Source organism: Saccostrea cucullata, unplaced genomic scaffold (genome assembly GCF_032062105.1).
Source record: "Saccostrea cucullata isolate Sc308-1 unplaced genomic scaffold, CSIRO_AGI_Scuc_v1 ctg1006, whole genome shotgun sequence".
NCBI classification, from domain to species: Eukaryota; Metazoa; Mollusca; class Bivalvia; order Ostreida; family Ostreidae; genus Saccostrea; species Saccostrea cuccullata.
Genome location: NW_026920516.1, coordinates 76,736 through 101,879, shown reverse-complemented (window position 1 = coordinate 101,879; position 25,144 = coordinate 76,736). Strand labels below are relative to the sequence as shown.

The window sequence follows — 25,144 nt, the reverse complement described above, 5'->3', positions numbered from 1 at the left end:
ATGACCAAACTTTGGGAAACGATATATTTTCTCACATTTGGATTTTTTAATTTATGATTCTGGAAGTGGTAAGTGATTTGTTTGTGATTAATTTAAAACAAAATTGTATATATACGATTATGTTTTTTGTTACTTGTACTGCTTTCTCTTATAAACGTCTACAGGTTACATCCACCTATTAATGCTATTTCGTTTGAATTAATTGACATAAAACTGAATGAATTTTACTAGCTCACTAGTTTATTGAAATAAATGAAGCATAAAAATATGCAGTAGCTTTTTTTTATCTTATCCGATTATTAATTTCAAGTAATATTTAACAACTGTGCAATCCGTTAGTACGTTAAGCTTTTTGCAATAGATTACGACAGAAAAAAGCATAATTTTTCTGAAATGAAATCTATAAATTCTATATGTATGTAGGTTATTGATTGTGTCATCGATGAGGAAAATACTATTTTCATTACATTTACAACTCTGTGTTTATCTTTATGTCAACAAATCATTTTTTTCTGATGACCAGTGCATGTTTTGGACAAAGGTAGTGTTCATTAGGTCGACTGCTTTCATTTCCCATTATAGTTCTTTCTCCAACAAATCTTCGTTCCATTTTCTTATAATCAGAATAACTTGAACAAAGCAATAGCTTTCAAAGCGCTTGTCTAACAAAGCAATTTATAAGATAAAGTCTTTGTTAAGTGAAATGATAGTACTGAATTAATATTTAAAGTGTAGTGTTCATTGTTCATGTTTTGTGTGGAGCTTCAAAAGAAGTACTATTTTTTAATAATTCCTTCAAGGAGTTATTGAAATGCATGTACTTCCTCATTTTACGTCAAATTTGTAAAAGAATAATTAATGGCATTTTCTTCCTTGTAAATTATGTCCTCATTTGATTCATTTCAAATGCACACTGTATGATTTAGGGAGGTAAAGATGTAACATCTGAATTAAGCAAAAGCACCACTGAATCGATTGGATGCAAAACTGAGAAAATATGGTGTATGTTTGTTAGAATTTTAAAGAAATATTGTGTCAGACAGACCATTATTTTATTATATATTTCATAAAAAGACGTTTTTGTTTTTAAATTTCGAAATTCGGTAATTCGTAATGATTACCGAGATTAAAATTATTTCAAACACCCCCAGTTTTCCAATTTGGAAGAAAGTTTTTTTTACTTTCATTAAATAAAGATCCCAATAAGTTCGATTCCGCAGTTCTAGAGATGTTCAAATAGTTATGTCCGATCACGCTCAAATAAACTTAGCTCTACGTTTAACAAAACAACCAGTTTTCTATTCAAAGGATTTGATCAATATTCGTCTGTTTTACAATTTGCTGGGAAGAAAAATATTCCTAGACTGTATCCTGCACGTACATGTATTTTTTCGTATTGAATAATTACTGAACAATGGGCCATTTTACCAGCTGGAGCATAGCCTGCGCCAAGAAAGCACCATTGTTGTACTCAAAATTGATTGTGCATTTTTCAAGTTACTTTGAAATGTACTTCTAGACACTCGTGTGAACAATGGCGATATTAGTTTTCAAAAGAAGATCGATAATAATGCATATTTCAGTCTGATCGGACAAAGGAGCGTCAATTAGAGGACAAGAATCGGGGATCGACCTCAAATACGAGGGCCATTCAAAAAGTTCCTCATCGTCATATTAAAGCGGCTCTTTGCCTTGCCTAGACACAGAAACAGTGCAACTCAAGTAACCATTGTGTTTTGTGTACATTTATATGACTGTAGAGCGCAAGACGATGAGAACTGGCTGCTTTCCGTATTTAAAAAGTTGGTATTTCTTAAGGGTTACTTTGTGAAATCTAGCATCATGGAAGATACATCCCACTGCTAAATTTCAAGTTTCCGTGCTACATTTCGGCAAAACCAAGACGAGTTTGGATAAAGAGCAAAGACATCTCGGAAAATTTCAACTAATTAGTATTAAAGAAAGCTCGATTATTTTAATTTGTAAATACCTATGTTAGAATCATACCAATGGAACAATCATCACATTCATTATTAAAGTCAACTTTAAAACCTTCGACTTTGAAACTTACGGTGGTGATTTAAAACAATATGTACCTTTGACATGAGATATTTAATGCATATGAAGGATATGTCTCGTACTGAAGTTCAATAATGTTCAGTTTTATTTCAAAAAGAATGTAACGTGTGACCTTAATTTGATCGAAAAACCATGTGAGCTTAGAATGTGCACGGAGCTGTATATACGTGTACCAATCCCCGCATCCATTTGTTTTGGTAGCATCTGTCCTTTACGTCAAAGAGTGTAATAATCGAAGCAAAATGTAAGAACAAAAAAATGCAGTAGGCCAAAAATGTTTGATCAATTAGATTAATTACATTCTGCGCCAAACTCGACGCGTAATGTAATAACACAAAATGTACCAGGGGTTGATCCAAAAGTAATGTCACAGTGTCCATATCTTTTATATTTGGTGTCATATTATCAAATGCAATATACCAAAAGATGCACAAATATAAATCTAATTTTCGTTGAAATTTTAATTTAATAATGTTTACTTGAATTTATTTTATAGATGTTTAAAACATAGAGCATAGGGGTTGTCGCCGCGTCATAACGGAACGTCATGTTTTAAAGTGTATTTTTTTTTCTTAGAATGAAAAGACAAACACATTAAACAGATTTTAAAAAAGGATCCACGTGTATTTATCTCCAAACTTTTTAAAAGACACAGTTCTCATCATTTTCTAGTTTTTAATTGAAAATTAAATGACGGCATTGGTATTTGTTATTATAAACATTGTTGTTTTACTCTGTTGAATTGAACAAGGGGGTTGTCGAAATGGAAAAAAAAAACGGCTCGACGAGTTGTAACGCATTTCTGCTTCAAAATATGGGAATCATCACAAGCGACAGCTACGTCAATTAATCAGACTTTCAGAATAAATAATGTAAATAAGAGACATCTTAATAGATGGTTTCAGCGATTTTGGGCGGGTGATTGGTCACTGAATGATCAGCAGAGGACAAGAGGACCGAAATTAAGATTAACAAAGCTCTCAGTAAAACTATGGAAAACAAAATACAATATTAACTATATTTTTATTTCATGTAATGTACCTAAACTTAAAGTAATTCGACTCATGCTCAATTTATTAGCTGACAACTGGTTATTAAAGACAAATTTACACACATTTGCATGTTGAGTCATACTTATTTCTAGTATGGAAAAATTCGTTATATTTTTTTTACCTTGAACTACCAGATATTAATACCTTAGATAACTTGACTAATTTTAAAAGCAGTCCTCACGCAATTGAAAATGGCTCAAATGAGCAACCAAATACTGTATGTAAATTTCGTGTCGTTAAATTCTTGATTTCACTAATATAGTTCTCTCAAGCGAGAAAGAAACGTATATTAAAACCAAGGCTGTCTACAACATAAATGAACATTGAGGGAACTTGCATCGATTGTGACTTTGAAGGCCAAATTCTTCCATTTTGAGACGGGTCATGCCTATTAAATACAGTACAGAAATTATTTTCGTCCAAAGATACAAATATCTTAATCAAACAAATGACACTTATAAAAAAAATCTCAGATACAAATTAAAAATATTATCCGAGTATTTCGAGACTTCAAATCTCTGACAAACATTTTTCACTATTATTGAATACCTTAAATTTATTGAATTATATCCATTCTCAAGTAAGTATAAGTCTGAATGAAACCAAACTTGTATGGGTGCACTTATGGACTCGCTACAAAAGAAATGTGCGGAAACAACCTAATTGTTTTAGAGAGATTTTTAAATACCCATTGCTAATCTATGGGTTCTTTAAATTTCAAACTTCGTTTGCGTTTTGAGGACAATAATTGAGTTTTATGACCAACATTTAGGAAACGGTAGATTGATAAAGAGAATCAATAGTGTTTCTAAAAAAATATATTTAAATGATGCATGTTTGATTGAATTTGTTATCTTTAGATGGACTGACAACTGTATTGTTTGCAGGAAGCAGCAATGCCCTTAACCTGTATTCCTTTCAACTTAGATGACCCTCTAATGTAAACACAACTGTCGTGATATTTTTTCCAGCCATATGACCTTAAACGTACACTGTTTACTCTTATAAATGCTTTTAAATTAAACCCTGCCTCATGCTTCTTGAACGACTTAACTTTATTTAAAGTTTATTAACTAAATATTTTACAAAAACATTTTATCTTTCAAACCTGAAAAATTCTATTTATTAAATCTATTTATTACAAGTACATTGTAACACATGAAAATATTTATTGTCATTTGTACTTAGTCGCATGATTGACTAGGATAAAATTTTCGGAGTAATTCTTAAATTTTAAGGCCTGTTATGATTAAACGTTCATGGATGATAAACCTTCTAGACTTGCTCCTGATGTTTAAAATGACAAACATTTTTCTCTATAATTACTGAATACCTTAAATTTATTGAATCATATCCATTCTCAAATAGGTATAAGTCTGAATTAAACCAAACTTGTATGGGTGCACTTATGGACTCACTAGAAAAAAAAAATGTGGTGTATGGCTTACTAATGGATAAAAATCGTCAAGGCAAGCTACGTTATATTTGATTTCCTATGTTGTAAGCGAGGCATGTTAATCACTTGATGTTACAGGTATTTAAACACCCCGTTCAAAGTCTGCATTTTCGTAAATGTTTTAGTCGCTGTAATGGCGGTGTAAGCAAATAGGGTCGTTTTCTGTAAACTTGTTTAAGACCGAATGTTAGGCCTTTGATTTCATTCTGTATTGACTGCGGGAAAACATTAAAAGACTACCTATAATAGGTACTGCTTTGTAGTCACTCTTTCTTAGAAATCTCTTCCTTTCAAGTTCCAAGTTATGAGTCATTTTAATTACAACAGGTACTACTTTACAAATCACCTTAATTGTAAAAAGTACTATTTTATAAAAGCTACTCACAACTGTATCAAAATAAAGAGCACCATCTACCTAAGGAGCTGTTGCAGAAACTAGCCTATATGGGGACCGACATTTAAATATCCACCACGCATGCGAGAACAACCTTACTGCGTTAGAGAGATTTTTTAATACCCATACCTTATCTATGGGTTCTTTAAATTTTAAACTTCATTTGAGTTTTGACTACAATAATTGAGTTTTATGGCCAACATTTAGGAACCAATAGATTTTCTCACAATTGGATTTTTATTCCATTTATGATTCTGGAAGTGGTAAGTAATTTATAATCAATTAAAAACAAAATTGTATATTTATTATGGTATTTTGTGTAAGTTGTACTGCTTTCTTTAATTAATATTTACATGTTACATCCACATAACTCGAACTTAAAAACTGCAATAGTTCTTCGAAAACCTTGCCTAGCAAAGCAATTTTTAAAAAGTTTATGTCCATTTATTTATAATTCTTTTTTTTTTTTTGATTGGGATGGGTAGGGAATTTCATTACCTTACATTGAAAGACTTCTCAGAAAATGAACCCTTCTACTTCACTTCTTTGCGACTCATCAGAAATACAAATGTAGAAAACATATTGGAAAGTAAACATTTGGTAAATAGATTTATTGTATCTCAAATCACAGGAATATAAGTTTAAATGTACATGCATGAGGATAATATTTGAAAGGAATTAATTTAGCAGGGAATTTTCACTCCAAAAGAGATGTCATGCGTTACGTTATTAAATTATTGAAAAGGAAATGAAGGAAAAATTTTACTTTAAAAAAAAACGGGGATCCGTTTTACAAAAGGACATCTTATTCTAAGACTAAAAACTTAAGTTGATCGTTAAATTTGTAAGATTAATGATTCCGTATTGAAGATTTGCTGGTTAAAACTTATATTACTTCATTCATTAAACAAACTTATGTTAAATTTAATTTAAATAAGAAAGCTAAAAGGAAAATTTGGTCTAAGTTGTATGTTCTTTTGTTAGTTAGATCCCCAAACTTAGAAAAACGCTAAAGAATAAACTTTAAGTTTCTTCCATGGAAGTTATAACTTCTCAATAGAACAATCCTCGAGAAATTCGTATAGGTGACATGTTGCGCGGATGATTGTGTCACCCTTTGAGTATAAGACATATAGACGATTTTTATGGTTTAGAAACGGAAATAATAAGCAGGTGTATGCAAAAGTATTTTATAATCACATAAATATTTTGTAATGATTTCTTAAGACGACAAGAGTTCTCTGAATCTTGAATTTTAATGTGTTGATATACAGACGACATTGAGGCCTGTACGTGTATCAGGTTTCAGTTAAAGAAATGTCAAAATGAACGTCTAGAAGACGATTTTGACCTATCCTTTAGGTTAAAATCGTATTATTAACGACTAAAATTGTAATGAGCTGTGATTATATTTTATGTACAAATCAGGGCATAATGATATAACGCACAATATAGTACTTTTACACTGTTTTGGATTATAACATTTTGCATGGTGACAGTACGTGTGGTTGTCTACGTAGGGTGAATCCTACGTAGAATGAAATAGCGCAGACTTCTACAACACCTTTTTTAGGATTATTTGAGTTTATCGTGATATAATTCTGCTTCGAACTTAAAACATATTGATATCATTTATCATGTGTAAAATTGCAATGCAGAAAGTTCGAAATATAAAAAAGAGAATATGTAAGTCGTGTAACCATTAGTTTCTATCATAAAGTATGGACAGTGTTTATACCATAGAGAAATGTTACTAAAATTAACCTCCTTTGCTACCTAAATATAGATATCAAGGACAGATGATACAAACACAGTCTTCTGTCAAAAATCATGAAAATTACATTTTAGTCATATTTAAGGGAGTGAAATGAGTAACATTAAACGCATATATTTTAATTTAGAAGTAGACTTCTTAATTTTACAGAAGGATTAAAATATCTTGCTACTTTAGAAATTCTGCGTGAAGCTCGACGTAAACTGTAATTAAACAAAATGCAATTAATAAAAAAAAGTATGATAGTATGATAATACATTTTGCATTATTTCATTCTGCGATGATCTCGTATTATTCATTGTAAAAAAAGCGAAATGTTATAATCTCCCTATAATTTTTAGGTGCAACATAGCACTCAGTAAAACTATAGTAAATAAAATTCTCTTTCATGTTATGCATGCCTTGTCTAAACTTAAAGAGCGTCGACTTCTGAGCAGTTCAATAGCTGACAACTGATCTGATTATTAAAGATTTTTAATACAACTGTATGTTAAGTCATAACATTTTTCTTTCTATAGAAAACAATTCTGTTCTTTTGTACAACTCTATCATCCAAAATTTAATATGTTGACAAATTTGAAAAGCAATTTGACAATACACATTATGGTATATTAATTTTTTTTTACTTTTTGCAAAGCAATTAAGTAACGATTCCTGAGAGGTTTCACACAATGAATTATTTTATTTGCCGTTTAATTGTAATTTCTTCATATCATGATCAGACATAAAAATTATTTGTGAAAAACTGAACAGCACTTCATAGTTCAAACTATTTTCCATGGGGCTTAAATGTTATTGCTGTTCATGAAAATCAGTCTTAGAATTTGTAAATGTTCTTAGTGTAATTTATAGCAAAGGGTCAGGACATCTTAAATAGATATTTTATAGAAACATTCCACTTTTTTAAACCTTGAAAAAGTGCTATATATTGCATGTACATTGTAATACGTGAAAATATTTAATGTAGTTTCTACTAAGTTGCATTAAATTTTATGTGAACACTAATCTAGGTAATTGTTTAAAAAGGAAGTTTGCAAGTAATTTTTAATTTTTGTTTGAAGGAGGGTTACTAACTCTCACAAAACCGGTAATGCGAGAGAAAGAGAGTCGTAAAAATAGGAAAAGCCAGGGAAGAAAGAAAGAAATTAATAAAAGGAGGGAGGGCAATAGAATCGATTCATTTCTCATAAAAAGTTCCATTGTTTTAATAAGATCGTTTTTTGCAAGTCAGTTTTAATTTCATAAAGCGCGATCCTTCGAATTAAGCTTTACTTGGACCAGATAAACTCATTTACGTATGTAACTCAAAATGGACGGCATTTGTTATGATGATCTTCAAAAAAAAATTTCCATTTTAAACTGTTCAACTTCGAATAAGCAAAATCAACAGTTAAATTTTACAAAAATATCGTAATTTTAACGGACATTAACAAGCTAAATATTCTCGCAAAATTCTTAAATTATGGTATATCCATCCTCAAAATTTAATTGGTTAAGAGAAGGAAGATGCACATACTTTCACTAAAGCATTTTTAGTAATTGCCGAAAAAGTAAAGGTTAGGTTTTTTTAGTTGACATACATCCTAAAAATATACATAGTTGACATAAATGCATGTTCTTAGAAAAATTAAAATATAAAGTGAAAAAGTTTTCAGAAAATTAATAATACCGTAGGGAAAAAAACAATGCTAATGCTCAGAATTCCAAAATAATTGAAAAAAGTTAGAGTATGTTTGAATTATGAAATAAGGAAAAAATATTATTTAGAAGTATAATAATTTCGTAAATAATGATACCTTAGGACGAGTTACTGCCTTACTGAACATTTTTTAAACATTGAATAATTTTTTAAGTAAACGAAATATTCAATTTTTGAATTATTTTACTCAATATTTCTAAGGACACCTATTGAAAAGCATTCTTCCAATAGATATGTTTATACTGGATACGAAATTAAATTAATATAAACGTTTTCTTATCTATGACATCACAGGAGATAGGATATACCATAACAAAAAAATGTTTAAGTTTTGAATAATTATATAATCATATTCAAGAAAAAGTCAATTCGTCTTGAAATTCAGACCGAAGTCATATAATAAGTTAACTTTGTTTTTTTATAGCCTGAAATATATAGAGCTCAAAATTCCACAAAACATGAAAATCACGAGCAGAACAACGCGGACCTCTAACATATCGGATGTTGGATCAGGTGCCATGCAAGAATGAGCATCCCTGCCGACAAGTCATATTCGCCGTGTTCTCCTTGCTATGATCGGGAAATAAATACTTCCATCGAAAAAAATTCAATACTTTTGTAAAAGAGAATGAACACACAATATATCAGGTCAGTCCAAGAATTTGAAAAGATTTATGTCATTTTTGCAGTACTATCAACCTTAGTGTTTCCAAGGATGAACATATGACCTGGAATACAGCAAAAAACCTTGTTCAGTGAATTGATATTACTGAATTAACATTTAAAATGCGTGGGTGATCTTTGTTCATGTTTTGTAAGGATTGTAACATGGACCAACGTTACATAGGACAAATATGGACATTATGATACTTGTTCTTTATATCAGGAAATAAGTTTTTAATAAAAATCTTCCTGTTTTTTTTTAAATTTTCATTTGTACAGTTTTCATACATTTGGCATTTTGTTACAAAATAACATCGAAAATACAAAAGAATTATTATTTTTTTTATTTTCCTTCCATGAATTATTGAAATACGTCCACATTTTACGTCTTAAGTGTAAAAGAATACATTCTAGTATTTTTTTCTTTGTAAAGTATGTCCCAATATGTTTAATTGTTAAAGCAGAATGTATAATTTAGAGAGGTTCAGATTTTAAATTAGAAGTAACTCAAATCACCACTGAATCGATGGTTAACAAAACTATGAAAATATGGTATGAGGTATGTTTGTATGAATCCTTAAGAAATATTGGGCTAGAAATACTTCATTATGAATTACGTATAAAGATTTTTTGTGTTCAAATTTCGAAAATGTGTAATTGATAATAAAAATCACGCTTAAAATTATGAAAAAAAAATCCCCGGCTTTTCAAACTTAAAAGAAATCGCTTTTGTTAAAATTTTATTCAATAAAGATCCAAATATGTTCTATTCTGAAGTTCTGGAGATGTTCAAATAGTTGATAACGATTATGTTCAATCAACATAGCTCTAAGGTAAAAAAAAACAAAAACAATCAGCTTTCAATTCAAAGGAATTTATAACTATTCGTCTGTTTTACAATTTGCTTTGCAAAAAAATATTGCTGGAGTGTATCTTGCACGAACATGTATTTTTATCGCCTTTATGAATTACTGAACAATGGGTCATTTTACAAGCAGCTGGAGTATAGCCTGAGCACCATTGTTGCACTTAATATTGATTGTGCAGTATTCAAGTTTTGAAATGTAATTTTACACACTCGTGTGAACAATGGCGATATTAGTTTTCAAAAGAAGAGCGATAATAATGCATATTTCAGTCTGATCGAACAATGAAGCGTAAATTTATTAGAAGAGAAGAATCGGGGATCGACCTCAAATACATCTACAAACAGCTCTAGCGCTTCGAGAAATATGCCTGATTGATAATTTTGTGTGATTTACATATCGATATCTCTGCCAAAACATCCGATTTTATTTTGCGTCGTTAAAGCACCTTTTTTTTTTAATTTTGTCTTGGTTTCACACTATGTCACATACCAAAAGTAAAAACCCGTGAAAATTTAAGAGTGATAAGCTAGAAATTTTAATTGGTGCAACTAGATTTAGTGAGCACTTTGTTAGTGAAGCTTTAGAAAAATAGTCAATTTTTTTTATGGGAAACATAACATCATTTACGTTACATGTTAATCAACATGTTAATTTTTAAATGCATGGATTAATTTCTTTTTATTGGAATATCTAGTTCATTAGTAAAAATAAAAAATTCAGTCCGAAAGGAAAGAAAAATTACCCGAACATTATGTTAGATTAAGAAGTAAACTATCAGATTTAGTTTTGATAAGATTTCATGTTTCACTGTAAAGTCGACCAGACTTTTGAAAGCTCTGCATGGGCCGTATGAGGAAGAGTTACATGTCTGTATATTTGTCCGGATTGCTATTATTATTTTTCTCTAGTCAGTAATATATCCCCCAAGTTTCTCATCCTTGTCGCTGTTTTGAAAGTTAAATATTTCTGTCACCTTGGTTGACGTCTCCTTCCATTTTAGTACATTGTGAAATACTTAGGTGCAGCAAAAATGGCATGTATTCTATATATCAATGTATAGAATTACCTGAGATTACATAAGATATACGATGTCAACTACACAGGTCAATGATTTAAGTGGATTAAAAATTTATACAAAGATAAACAACGTAATAGTAGATGTACTCCGTTACAGCTACCGAATAATTGTAAAGATACTGGAGAATGGAAAACTGATGTGCCTATTAACCACTTATCACTTGTGATCAGCTTTCATAAAGAGACACGACATGTGGATTATCCAATTTTAGCAAACAAAATTTCCAGGTACATTTTGTTTATTATGGGAAGGTAATTCTGTATAATTTGGCGAGATAATTTTTCAGATTGCGAATCCCTAGACTGCTGACTAATTTACTTGTATAACCACCTATTCTTACCTGAAAAAGATCACCGTATGAAAGATATAAAGTTACACAGTAGGACTTTAAAAAAAGAATAATACAAAGGAAGAATTATTACGCAAGATGTGAAACTTCCGATTGATGACTGTAATTGCGTAAGATTTTAACTAATTCAGACTATAAATTAAATCAGATTATAAAAGATAAATATACATATTGGGATATTTGATAATAAAACCCAAAGAAAGAATTTATAAGTCTTGAAACGGTGCTATTCATTTGTAATTAATCTGATTGCTGAAAATACATGTAGAAAATTAGGGTGAGTGGGGGAAGATGTCCACATTGAGTAGTTTTATCTGTACACCGCCCCAGAATTCATATTTTAAAAGGTGTACAGATTTGGGTTTAATTTCAATATCAATTCTACATCATCAAAAGATTCATCTTACTTTTTAATTCTCAAATAAAAAAAATGTTACATTATTAGTGTCGATTAATAATTTTCCTGATCTTTTTCTTCAAAATATATGTTTTTATATTCCTTTAACTTACCTGGCGATTGTGTCAAAGTTATAGAATAATCAAGTGGGTAATATGTTATTTTGGTTTATGTTCAAATCAACATCTGTAATAGATTCACTCATTTTGTTTTATTTCTTGTTCACAAATTCCTTTTTAGGTCACCTGAGTAACTCAGGTGACCTATTGCTATCCGTTTACGTCCGTCGTCGTGCGTCGTGTGTCGTGTGTTAACATTTGAACATTTTCAGCTTCTTCTCTGAAACCACTAGACCAATTTTAACCAAATTTGGTATACAGCATCTATGGGGGAAGGGCAACAAAAATTGTGAATTTCCTGGTCCCTGCCCCCCTGGGGCCTGAGGGGTGGGGCCAAAACCACTAAAATTATTGCAATTTTTAAAAATCTTCTTCTTTACTCCTGGACATCAAGCAGCCAAACTGTTGGCATGAATGTAGTGAGCATTGAGTCCTCTACCAAAATTGTGAAATTCATGACCCCAGGGTCAGGGGTTCTAGTGCTAGGGTGGGGCTATATAGATTATATAGTGAAAATGCATTATTTCTTTGAAAATCTTCTTCTCTGCTCCTGGGTATTAAATAAACTAACAAAGCACTTAGTTATGATGAGCAAGAGTGCCTCTTCCAGATTTGTGAATTTTTGGCCCCAGGATTAGGGGTTCCGGTGTTAGGGCGGGGCTCTATTGATTATATAGTGAAAATGCATTAATTCTTTGAAAATCTTCTTCTCTGCTTTTGGGTATTAAATAAACTAACTAAGAACATAGATATGATGAGCAAAAGTAGCCTTTTCCAAAATTGTGAATTTTATGGCCCGAAGGTCAGGGGTTCTGGTGTTAGGGCTGGGCTCTATTGATTATATAGTGAAAATGCATTAATTCTTTGAAAATCTTCTTCTGGGTATGAAGTAAACTAACTATGCACATCGTTATGATGAGCAAGAGTGCCTCTTCTAAAATTGTGAATTTTATGGCCCCAGGGTCAGGGGTTCTGGTGTTAGGGCGGGCGGGGCTCAAGTATATATATTTATGATGAAGAAAGGTGCATTTAGCAAAGTGGTTGTTTTATGCCCCCTGGGTCAGAGGGGGGGGGGGGTTTACATAGTCTGAAAATGAATGAATGCTTTGAAATCTGCTCTTTGGTATTAATCAACCACTTTATGATAAAATTTGCACAATTTTGAAATATGTGACCCCTGGATCAGTGGTTCCTTTGGTGTGAGGTGCACAACTGGGTATAAAGTTGGAGTGCATTTTCTCTTTGTTACTCTGATCTACCTCTGGGTATTAAGTAAATAGAGTAAGCATGCTAAGTTAATAATTATGATAAGCAATGGTGCCTCTTTCAAAATTGTGAATTATGAATTTCATGGTCTCTGGTTTAAAACACGAACCAGATTTATTTGTTTGAAAGTTGTTACACAATACTCAGGTGATCTATAAGGCCCGTTGGCCTCTTGTTTAAAGATCAATCACTGTTCCTAATCTTTACCTTACTCATTTTAATTCTATAACTAAAGAATAAGTCAGCTGAAATTTTTCTTTATATTTTGTGGAAAAAATTTGTTTAATTGCCCACTCATTGAACAAAAATGCACTGACTCAAAAGTTTTTTATCTACAGAAAAAATCTTTTTTCTTTTAATAAATTAGTTGCTTCTGAATCATTTGATTTTTTTAAACCTAAGTATGTTATAAAATTTCAACGTAAACGTTAGAAAAACGTGAATTTGCTTATATTTCTTTTGTATAACCAGTGGCACTGCTTTGTGAAGCGAAGCCTGAATCATTTGTCAGTTTGTTGTCATGGCTAGAATTGAAACGAGAAAACGTGCAAAAATTGGTAAGTATTCACATACATAATTTATATTACTTCTTTGGCTATGTTTGTAAATTAAGGCAAATAAATTCATACATAAAGCTGAATTAAGTGATTATTTTATTTTCAGATGAATTTCAGAGTCGAGCAATACCTAAAAAAATTACTAGAATGGAATCAAGGTAACTTTAAATATTTGCAATCGCAAATGTGTTTCCAAGATGAATTAACTGAAGAAGAAATACATTTGATTCTGTTTGAACCGATTAAGGGGTCATAGATTATAACCTGTATAGATAGCACAGCGAGGTTTCTTTGTCTATTCACCTGGGCCAGGACTTACTTGTCTTCCTACTTTCGGACGTGTATTTTATAGAGTTCAGGTATGGTCCAATAGAGATTAGACAAGTTTGATTGTATGATCACCTTTGGCCTAGATTGATTGATTGATTGTATACTGTTTAACGTCCCTCTCAAAATATTTCACTGATATGGAGACGTCACCATTGCCGGTGAAAGGCTGCAAATTTAGGCCTATGCTCGGCACTTACGGCCTTTGAGCAGGGAGGGATCTTTATCGTGCCACACCTGCTGTGACACGGGGCCTCGGTTTATACGGTCTCATCCGAAGGACCGCCCCATTTAGTCGCCTTTTACGACAAGCAAGGGGGTACTGAGGACCTATCCTAACCCGGATCCCCACGGGGATCTTTGGCCTAGAAGAAATATCACAATGCAACAGGTTTCGGAAATTCGTACATAATAGTAATGAAAAAGATATTAAAAAATATTTCTTTTAATCTACAGATATTTATTTAATATTTTTTGAGAAATAGAGAGAAAATGTTGTGAGAAATGTTGTTAGCCAAAAATCGCGCTTTTTTTAAAACCCATATTCCATTGAAAGTTTGTGAATTTAAAAAGACGATTAAACAGTTTTTCACTTCCACATATGTATGGAATTCGAAAATAAGTAAGATTATGCTCAGTGCCGAACATTGTTTTCTATCAATAAAAAGACGATTTCCTGAACTATACTGCTGGCTAAACTGAAACGGCTGTTCGTGTTCATTATATTCCAGCCAAATATAAGAATCCTTCCTCAGTAGTTTTGGCCAGGTCTCATCCATTTTCATATTCAGCTTGAATTTTAAACACTCGTTTATTACTTGATTAAACTTGACTTTACACCCGTAATGATACTCTTAAGGCCGGTATACACGATGAGATTTGTAGTATAATACAAGTATTATAATACTTTTGTATTATAAGACTTTCTTGTACACACGCTAATACATATCTTATAAGATTGTAAACAAACTATTATTCCCACGTGTTTTCTCCTGCCATATTTCTCTCTCTGTCAAAATAATAAAAATGCTAATAATAAGCTCTGCTTCTAGCATCTTTCTTGTGGAAGCTACCACTTGATCTATTCCACAAGTCCTCTTCCCCTTTCCATAAAACCACGAGTTTTTCGATGTATTTACTTGTAAAGTCGGCCATTATTATTTACCATGTGCTTTTTTAGTCATGATATGAATAGGATGACCCCCAATGAAAGTGTATTTGATTGGTTGAAAGTGAAAGGTAAGTTAAGACTTGTATTAAGAAATAGAGCATTGCCCTATTCTTAATACAGTTTTACAAGATTCGAAAAATCGTATGATACACTGTATTAAGAGTGTATACACAGTAAGATTTTGTATTATAATACAAATCTTATAATACAAATCTTACCGTGTATATCGGCCTTTAAAGTTATGCGTTAATTCAAAGGAAAATTCGATCGAGTTCGGTAATTCTTAATATAAAAGAATGACTGAGAGGTACATGCGGTAAACCACTATTATTCTTTCAATACCCTTTGTCCGATTGCTATAATATCGGAGTTGGGGTAAGCTCAGTAATCACAGTACCTCTTGTTTACACTTATATGCATGTTTTATTTTACAGTTCATCTTGTGAGTCATCAAAAATTTACCCGCTAAATGTCTCCTACATCACTTTCGAATACGGTCCTTCCGAACTGAACCTTTTCAAATATGTTGCAGAAGAGTACGAATTTCTTTGGGAAAACCTGAAAAAAATATGCATTTTGAATAAAAACAGTGAGCCAGAAGATGGGCTCATTCTTTTGCATGGCGACTCGAAAAATGTACCTGAGTTATGTATGGATCTTTTTCGTTTTGATGCCAAGACAACTAAGTTTGAATGTAAGTGTGAAGAAAAAAAAAAATCATTCGTTATTTAACTTTTTCTGTGTGGGAACAAAGATGAACGATTCTTTCAATAAGAAATAAGACTATATGAAAAAGCTTTGCATAATATTTGTTTATAATATTAATGGACATGTTTTATATATAAATAATAATTGCAGCAAGAAAAAAAATTCCAAAAGAAATAGAATGTGTTGTTGTTTGCTACCTTGGAAATACATCTTGGACGGACGACAAGGTATAATACCTTCATAATACATTTATAATAAATATATTTATAAATATAAAATATTTGTAATTATTATGAAAAATCTTTCCTCGGACCTGGTGATATTTTTTTTAATTTGTCTATATTTGGGCAAATGCTATACATTTAAAATAAATACTATCAAGCGAGGCAAAGACAGTGACTTTTGTTGATATTTGTTGACACTTAAATCTTTAATATTTATTATCCCATGTCCATTTCGCATAAATGCCATAAATTCCTGTCTTACTTCATGATGCCGATGATTTGCTTGATGATGGAAAAATAATAATAAAAACGAAGTGTAGAAAATAATATTACTGAACATAAGCAGCTGAAGCACATTCAAAACAACTCTAACTTGTACCTTTTCGCAAAAGCATGGGGACATTAAATCTCATTCGTCTGTAAGTCTCTCACAAAAACTATAATCTTGGTTTTCACTTCTAAAAGAGGAGAGATGGGGTTTGCCTATTTCACATGAATATTACTCCCGACAAAACTTTTCCAAATATTTCATGCATTTTTACTCCTCGACATTTTTTACCTTTGACCTAATTTAAAAAAAAACAAATAACACATAACATCAAATTGGTTACACCTTTTGAAAGAGGACAAATAGGTCTTTCATATTACACATGCATTTTATCACTGAGAACTCTTAAAAATGTATGAATTTTACCCTGTGACCTTGACCATGAAGGTTGACCTACTTTTCAAAAGTATTTTCCCTTATAACCTTTGATAGAGAAAAGATATAGCTTTCATGCCGGGGTATTTGACATGCACATTACCTGTGACAAAATGTTTCTGATTTTGCTATGATTTTTGAACCCTTGATCTTCACGTGTGGCCTTCTTTTTTAAAAAAAAATATCAACTTCTTGAAAACATTTGAATGACATGTGATGCAGTTTTCATATTTGACACATTATGCCAGAAATAATGGTATGTTACCCATTAATTCATTTATATGTGGAAATGGAAAGATACTAAAACAAAATATTAGCTATTAAACGAAGTAAGTTTATACAACTTTAATTTTTTCATGTGCGCTAACTTAATAACGAGCGGAGCTGTAAATTATTACGCTTAATTTCCAATATAAAACTCCTGCTACCTAGTCAATTTTGAATAAATATAAATTTCATTAAAAAGTCTTGAAAAAATTTCTTCTCAGGAAAAGGGAAGTCAATATAAATCAGTTTTTAATGTGTAATTATTTAAAGATTAGTGTGTTTTCAAGATTAAATTGTAAGTCCCTTTGGTAGTCTATAATTTAGATCATATTTTTCCATTTAAAGATTTTTGTTTTGTAATATAATAAGAAGAACACCAAGGCCATAATAAGTCTAATTTCTAAGCATCCTCTTGAAATGTAGATTTAATTCTACTCATATCATCGTCCCTGATAAATGAATGTAACCATAAAAGGTGAACTAACTCGTATATAAGGGACGAACCTAACGAAGAACAGACCAAAGTAACTCAGGTCCCAGATAGCATGCTAATATTGGGCCAACGTTGGGCCATTGTCATCAGTTACATTGTCCCAATGTTGGCAAATGACATTGGCCCAATGTAAAAGTTTGCTCATCGGCCCAATGTTGGCCCGATATGTTGGGCCAACGTTGGCCCAATGTAGACAGTTATTTCTGCAGATATTGGCCCTACGTTGCGTCAACATTGGCCCAATGAATGCGACTTTGGGCCAATGTTGGCCCAACGTCATCAAGAACATCGGGCCGATGTTGGCAAATGACGTTGGCCCAATGTCATTTTGCTCATTGGCCCAATGTTGGCCCGATATATTGGACCAACATTGGCCCAATGTGTATAAACATTTAATTGTTACAAACTTGTATATCAACAAATCCGATCGTCTCTAAAATCAGAAAATAATCTACCACCAATCCTACTTAATAAATACAAGTTGCCTAAAATAAATTTACAAGGCTTGTTAAACTTCTTATAAATTATGATAACAAAATAAATTATCAGTAATTAAATTTATTGTTTCTATACAAGAAAAGTAAATGAAAGTATAAAATAACAAATGTGTTTTGATACAGTTAAAACAATAAATAATTTGCCCCTGATTTAGATTGAAATTTGTATCTAGTAAAATAAATTTCAAAAGTTTTCCACTCATTTGACTTATATACACTTTTTGTTAACAGGTTTATAACCAATCACTGTCCTCCATTGTATTTTTGAACGCATTTTCTTCTGTCTTGTCCTACTTGTTCTTATTTTTCCTTCATGGTCGTACTCAGTGAAATTCCATAGAAATTGATTCGGCATGCAAGCAGTTAGTCCGAACAGCTCCTTTAAATAAAAAATAAAATCCATTTTATTAAGCAAATCTCAAAAAGCAGTACTTAATTTACACCATTGCATGTTTATAGTATTTTTAATTGATTCTGTGTATTCAAAACTATTACTACATAGGATATTCGATTATTTGTAGATTTAACATGTTATTACTTACTTTTTAAATCCTCATTATCTTTGAAAAAGCCGGATATCTTTATTTGCCTTCCAATGGAATTTTTTAAAACATGGCAGCACATACTCTCCTCTTCATTCACCAAGTTTTTTTTCTACTAATTAAATAAAATGAGAACTTTAATCATAAGAGATTTGATTTCCCCGAAACATGTGAAACACAAAGTAACAATTCCAAAATTTGTTTTCTTAATTGTAGAAATATTAGAGAAATTTATGAAACGAAAGTGACCCAGGCAAAAATTCAAAGATATTCAAAAATTAAATTTACAGATTAGATTTTGATTAAGGTAATAATAACTGACATAGATCAGTGATACTTTTTATTTTATAAGTTTTATACAGAAAGGATACAGTGATTAGAGACTGATCTAGTTACATATTTAATTTAAAACTAAAGCAAACTTAGAAAAGGATAAAGATCGCATGAAACAAACTTTGCATTTTGTGTTCTAAAATCTGAAATACATGTTATTTGAGAGGTAAATATAGTACTTACATTTCGATCCGTATTTGAAATGTCTGGACATAGCTATTAAAATTAATCCACATTAAAGAATACACATTCCAAAGCTCTCTTTTTAACATAAAATCTTCAACGTTCTGCTGTAGGAAACATCCGAGATTAAAATGTTAGGCGTGCTAAAAGGATGCAGATTTGACCATCCTGTCCTATCAGATATCGCAATTACCATAGAAACTGGCCAGTCTCACGCTGTGCAAAACCCTTGCCTAATTGTTTGGTCAGAAAATGTTCTCTTATCTTAGAATATGTCCCCTAAATGCAACACTTTAGAAAGTGTGTGTCTTGCTCGTCTTATATTTTGTAAAATATGCAAGTTAATTTAAATTTATGTTATACTATTCTCAAAAACATTTACTTTATAGAACTAGTAGTGTTTAAATTAACATTTACACATATTTTATTAAAGTTTCACATTAAATTAAAAAATATAAAAGTTATATTACTAATGATACATCGTCATGCATGTTTTAGGTACTCGTGGTTGATATACACTGTATATGTAACATTAAATGTACATAATTTACTATTTTTTTTCTTTCACTTTTCCATCTTCTTGTCCGATTTTTTAACAAACAGTTCACATGTTTCCTGAATTCTGACTTCACTTAAAGTTGGTTCAACGTTGTCTATACAAAATATTGTATCGTAATAAGGTCGTGACTTACCAACATTGGCCTAACGTTGGGCCAATGTTGTACTCCCAACAAAATCTTTCAGCTTAGTGGCGACAAGCTAACAACAATGGCCCAACGTTGTGTCACTGTTGTGTTCCCAACCAACCTCGGCCTCTGAGTAAAATATTGTAATGTTGACAGTGACCCAACATTGGGCCAACGTTGTAAACCCAACGTTGTAAACGGTGGTCCTACGTTGGGACATTGAAGTGTCCTCACCCCAGCTTCTAAGTAAAATAGTGTTATGTTGACATTGACCCAACATTGGGCCAGCGTTGTATGCCCAACAAACTACAACAAAATAAGAACGTGATTCACCAATGTTGGCCCAACGTTGGGCCAATGTTGTACTCCCATCAAAATCTGTCAAATTAGTGGTGACAAGCCAACAACAGTGGCCCAATGTTGGGCCAACTTTGTGTCCCCAACCAACCTCGGCCTCCGAGTAAAATTGTAATGTTGACATTGGCCCAACATTGGGCCAACGTTGTGTCCCCAACCAACCTCGGCCTCTGAGTAAAATAGTTTAATGTTAACATTGGCCCAACATTGGGCCAACGTTGTAAACCCAACGCCAACCATCGGCCAACGGTCCAACCATTAGCCAACGTTGGGCCAACGTAGTCATGCTATCTGGGGTGAGAGTTGTGGTCCTTGGGCCTGTTGTAATGATAAGTGAATGGAATTTTTAATGATAATTTCTATCTACAGATATCAGTTGAGGACGTTAAGAGGACTGTGAAAGATATCGATCCGTGCAGATTGTTTTTCATCACAGACGCCGAGCAGGATGAAGCGGTCACTCGCATAAAACGTCTTCACCTCTGCCCACCGTTGCACGTCATAAGAGCAACATCTGACATGGGAGTCATTTACAATGCCCTCTACAACACACTGGAGAAAAAGCTCAACTTGTTAAAGAATGATCTTGAATCAAAAACAAGCACACGTAAAGTCGCTGTATACAAATCTCAACTCGAGGCTCTTTTTAAAAAGCTTCAAGAAAGAAAACCCACAGCAACACAAATGCTGACAGAAGATTGCATTAGAAACTTGAAAGAGTAAGGTTTAATAATTTGATTTTTATTGTAACGCGTCATTTGTTTGGATAAAATTTAATCGATATTGTATAACCTGGGTTGCCTACGTCACAATTACTTACGTCAAAGGTGTATGAATCCGATTGACATTGCATTTTAAATATGAACAAGTCGTGTCATATTTTCGTATTTTTTATATATGCAATTAATGGTTGAATATTAAATTATAAGCAATTATTTCAATAGCTACAAAAGTTATATAAACTAGTGTAATTTTACCCTTTTTATAAACCACTTCATGGTTTATATCGTCCGAAATATCTGACGTTTTCTGACGTTTTGGAAAACGTCAGATATTTCGGAGTAGGTTTTGTAAAGCGTAAACTACCCAAACCCAGCTTTTATGAGGGTTGTCTGGAAAGTTCGTTGACGATGTTAAAGGGGCATAGACACAGTTTCAGCTAAAAAAAAAATCAATCTTTTAATGTTTACAAATTCTCAACTGAGGTATTTCTAATAAACAAACAAAAAAAATTAAATTTCAGTTTTCGAGATACAAGACAGATTTAGAGCTCCTAACCTCTGTTATGTAAACAAGGTCTGGGCCATGTTTTTGTTTACATAGATTAAATTTACTAATACATGTATATGCTTGTACAAAGCAGATTTTTTTTCAACAAAGAAGAATTATAAATACGATAAAAAGTTTTTAGTGATTTGCTGAATTTCGTTTTGTTGTAAATATGATATTTTATATATGTAAACAAAAACAAGGCACGAGCCTTGTTTACATTATGAAGGATTTTAAGTTCTGTATCTCCGTAAATCAACAAATGATGTTCATATTTCTGCAGACCATTAAAATTACCTTAGTAAGGGATTGCAAACATTAAAATTGGTTTTAAATTTTTTTAGTTGAAACTGTGTCCATGCCCCTTTAATCATAGTTATAATTTGTAAGATATTTATTAGCTTTAATAAATGTCATTTTATTTAATTTTAAATTAACGTTTTGTTACATGTACCTAGTAGCAACTCAACAACAATGTAATGTCAAAAACAAAAGGAATTTCCCACGTACCTATCGACCCATTAATTAGTCTGTCCGTCCGTCCAGCTGTCCGTCCGAGATCTCTTGTCCGGAGCATATCTTCTCTCTCCTTGGCCCAATCTGGCTCATACTTCACCCACAGAGTGCCTTTGGGTAACTGGTGTGCAGTGACCTTGAACCATGTTTCAAGGACATAGAATTATTTGAAAAATCCTTGTCCGGACCATATCTTCTCTCTCTTTGGTCCAATCTGCTTCATACTTCACCCACATAGTGCCTTTGGGTAACCAGTGTGCGGTGACCTTGAACGATGTTCCTAGGTGGAAGGTCATGGTCAAAGCAGAATTATGTGAAAAATCCTTGTCCGGACCATATCTTCTCTCTATTTGGCCCAACCTGCCTCATACTTCACCCACGTAGTGACTTTGGGTAACCGGTGTGCGGTGACCTTGAATCATGTTTCTTGGTTGAGTGTCAAGGTCGTAGCAAAATTATGTGAAAAATCCTTGTCCGGAGCATATTTTCTCTCTTATTAGTCTAATGTTGCTCATACTTCACTCAAAGAGTGCCTTTGGTCAGTGAATATGCAGTAACTTTGAACAAAGTTTCTAGGTCAAAGGTCAAGGTCAAAAATCTTTTTAATTATTTATTTGTTACATGTAGCTGCATAATTTCTTTTTCTCAGCTCCACTCAGCGTCAAACATATTGACTGGATATGGAACATTTGTGATTTTTCCTTCCATATTATGATAGAGGAAATGCAAGAGTTTTCACAGAGGATACATTTCTGAAATTTTTTTAAATTGTATTATTTTTCAGGAAGTAATACTTTTTGTCCCCTTTAATTTCAAACACCTTCAAAGTAAACTTTTTTCAGCTAGTTAAATTTTGATGTTCATTGCTAAAAGCGGGGCCTTTTGAGATGGCCACCATCTCAATGATATCTAGTTGTACCCTGAGTCGGGAGAGGGCAAGCAAACATTTTTCTATATAAGTTCCAACCGTAATTACTTTCGAACAAATAAATCAAAATGCTAATGTGATCTGTATATTTTGAACATGTCTGGTTTCTTTTCAGTGGCAGACGTTTTGGTGTAGTTGGATACAGACTTCGCGGGGAGACTCTATATGTTTTTGAAAATGAAAAGTCTCCAGAGAAAGAAGACAAAATGAAGGGAATTAAAAATTTAATACAAGAAAATTTTAAAGGAAAGGTTTTGTTTAAAACTTTGACAAGTTCCTCCTATAACCCACACAGTGCGATTAACTGCGGTGGTTATATTGTGAACATTGATAGGAACATGCGAGGAACAATAGGCATATTTGGCAAAATTAAGGGGAATTTACCAGAAAATCTGACAAATTCTCACAGGATTGTTGCACTTACATCCGGACACATGTTTATGGAAAATGATATTGCTCATACTATTGACCAATTATCTAGAATAGGTAAGTGCATTTGGCCAAAAGTTAATGCAAATCCAAGTTCAATCATGCCCGACTTCGCTGTTGTCCAGTTAGATCCCGCTTATGGAAGGCCAAGAACTCACATATATGACGAAAATGTGTTTATACAACAACTTACAAAAACCTTTCTAAGTTACCGGAAAGTGTTTAAATTTGGCGCAACAACAGGAGAAACAACGGGTAGAATTGAAAAAATCGATAATTTTGAGATGTTTGATAAAGAGGTTATGATTATTTTGCCAGAGAACAGAGAAGATCCTCAAAAGAAATTTTCTGAGGAAGGAGACAGTGGAGCCATTGTTTTGACCAGGGATATGAATAGACTGTATGCGGTTGGGATGGTTTACGGTGATGATTTTGATTTCGGAGCGGAGTGCGAAACTTCCTTGAAAGAATGCATTGCCTTTAATTTTAAAAATGCACTAGACCATTTTACACAAAGAACACACATTTCCTTAGAATTCAACACAATATAAGAGGACATCTCTTGCGAAGTAAAAGTAATTATGTACATATATTAGTTCACAAAATGAACAATTCAGTCGAACCCGACAATGAGAATTACCAAGTGTATAAGATGTTTGTACTAATCATTTTTGCTGGACTTTGCTGAAGGCAAAGTCCTGACTGTAGGCGTCATAATCGGCTTTCTTTCTATAAAAGTAGCTCCACAGAAAAAAGGAAACAGAAAACAAATAGCATTAAAGAAGATCGATGGTTCCGATAAAAAAAAGCCCAAGTGAGAGACAATACTTAAACACATATTTTTATAATCTCAGTCTATGGAAATGCTAATCAATATTTTGTTTTAGAATTAAATTAAAAAAGGAATAAGATATTTATCTTAATAGGGTATAATCGCGTTATACATGTATCAATTTGTGCAAATACGATGCTGAATACATATGTACGCGAACTATTCAAAAGCGCAGACTTTTCAAAAGGATACTTTAGGTCTGATTTGTTGAACATTTTTAAAAATCTTTTTCAGTCGATATTATATCAGTGGTTATCTTCTCTATTGTGTTTTAGCATATAACTATATTAGTAAATTGTAGATTGAAGAATTAACATGTGGTATGAATGAAGTCGACTGAAAATGTATAGTGTACTCGTACATGTGTACTATATTTTGTATTTAAGCCTTTATATATAGTTTTAAAAATATTTTTCTATTTAGAATTTTAATGACTGATAGAGTTATAAAAATGACTGTATATATGTAAATATTCTCAAGATTATTCTTTTAGTTGTAATACTGATAATGATGGAATGTTTTCTTTATATTAATTACTCAAATAAAAAACCTAAAACTTGAATGCGTTTAAAGAAAAGGGTTTGAAACACAGTTTATTTCGATAATCTTTAATGCAATTAACCCTTTCTCTACCGGCACATTTTACGTGATTTTGGAGACCTTTAGACATGGCATTAAATTATTTCTAATTTTTTTGTCCAAGGAGAAAGCTAGGTATAATGCATACCATTTTGTAGGGAATTTCTTAAGAGATGATATTTTATGCCTATTCAGGCACCCAACAATGGACCTTATTAGTAAAAATGAAGGTAAAAGATCAATTAAGTGCACAATTTAATGGAATTTTTTTTTATACTTTTTATCTTCAAGCTGAATATTTACTATGATGTATGTTGAAATAGGAAATTTGGGATATATCCACAAAAG

General features: G+C 32.1%; 1 protein-coding gene and 1 long non-coding RNA gene across 2 annotated transcripts; one reads left to right on the top strand and one right to left on the bottom strand.

Moving 5' to 3' along the window:
• LOC134250104 (uncharacterized) lies at positions 1-23,936 on the top strand. The gene is made up of 7 exons (XM_062732457.1): positions 1-68; positions 13,667-13,752; positions 13,859-13,910; positions 15,685-15,944; positions 16,109-16,185; positions 20,613-20,962; positions 23,072-23,936. The coding sequence occupies exons 2-7, from the start codon at positions 13,716-13,718 to the stop codon at positions 23,934-23,936; spliced, it is 1,641 nt and encodes a 546-aa protein (XP_062588441.1). The 5' UTR covers positions 1-68; positions 13,667-13,715.
• Positions 18,292-20,532, bottom strand: LOC134250098 (uncharacterized). The gene is made up of 3 exons (XR_009988422.1): positions 19,893-20,532; positions 18,685-19,562; positions 18,292-18,521 (listed from the first exon to the last, which is right to left on the bottom strand). It is a non-coding gene; the product is annotated as an uncharacterized LOC134250098 (long non-coding RNA).
• Positions 23,937-25,144: the final 1,208 nt, after the last annotated feature.

What these genes read in the sequence shown, in the direction of transcription:
- LOC134250104 (XM_062732457.1), top strand. Translation starts at nt 13,716, where the DNA reads ATGGCTAGAATTGAAACGAGAAAACGTGCAAAAATTG. An exon ending in ATTACTAGAATGGAATCAAG is followed by an intron (nt 13,911 to 15,684) that starts GTAACTTTAAAT and finishes TTTATTTTACAG; the next exon opens with TTCATCTTGTGAGTCATCAA. An exon ending in CAAGACAACTAAGTTTGAAT is followed by an intron (nt 15,945 to 16,108) that starts GTAAGTGTGAAG and finishes TAATAATTGCAG; the next exon opens with CAAGAAAAAAAATTCCAAAA.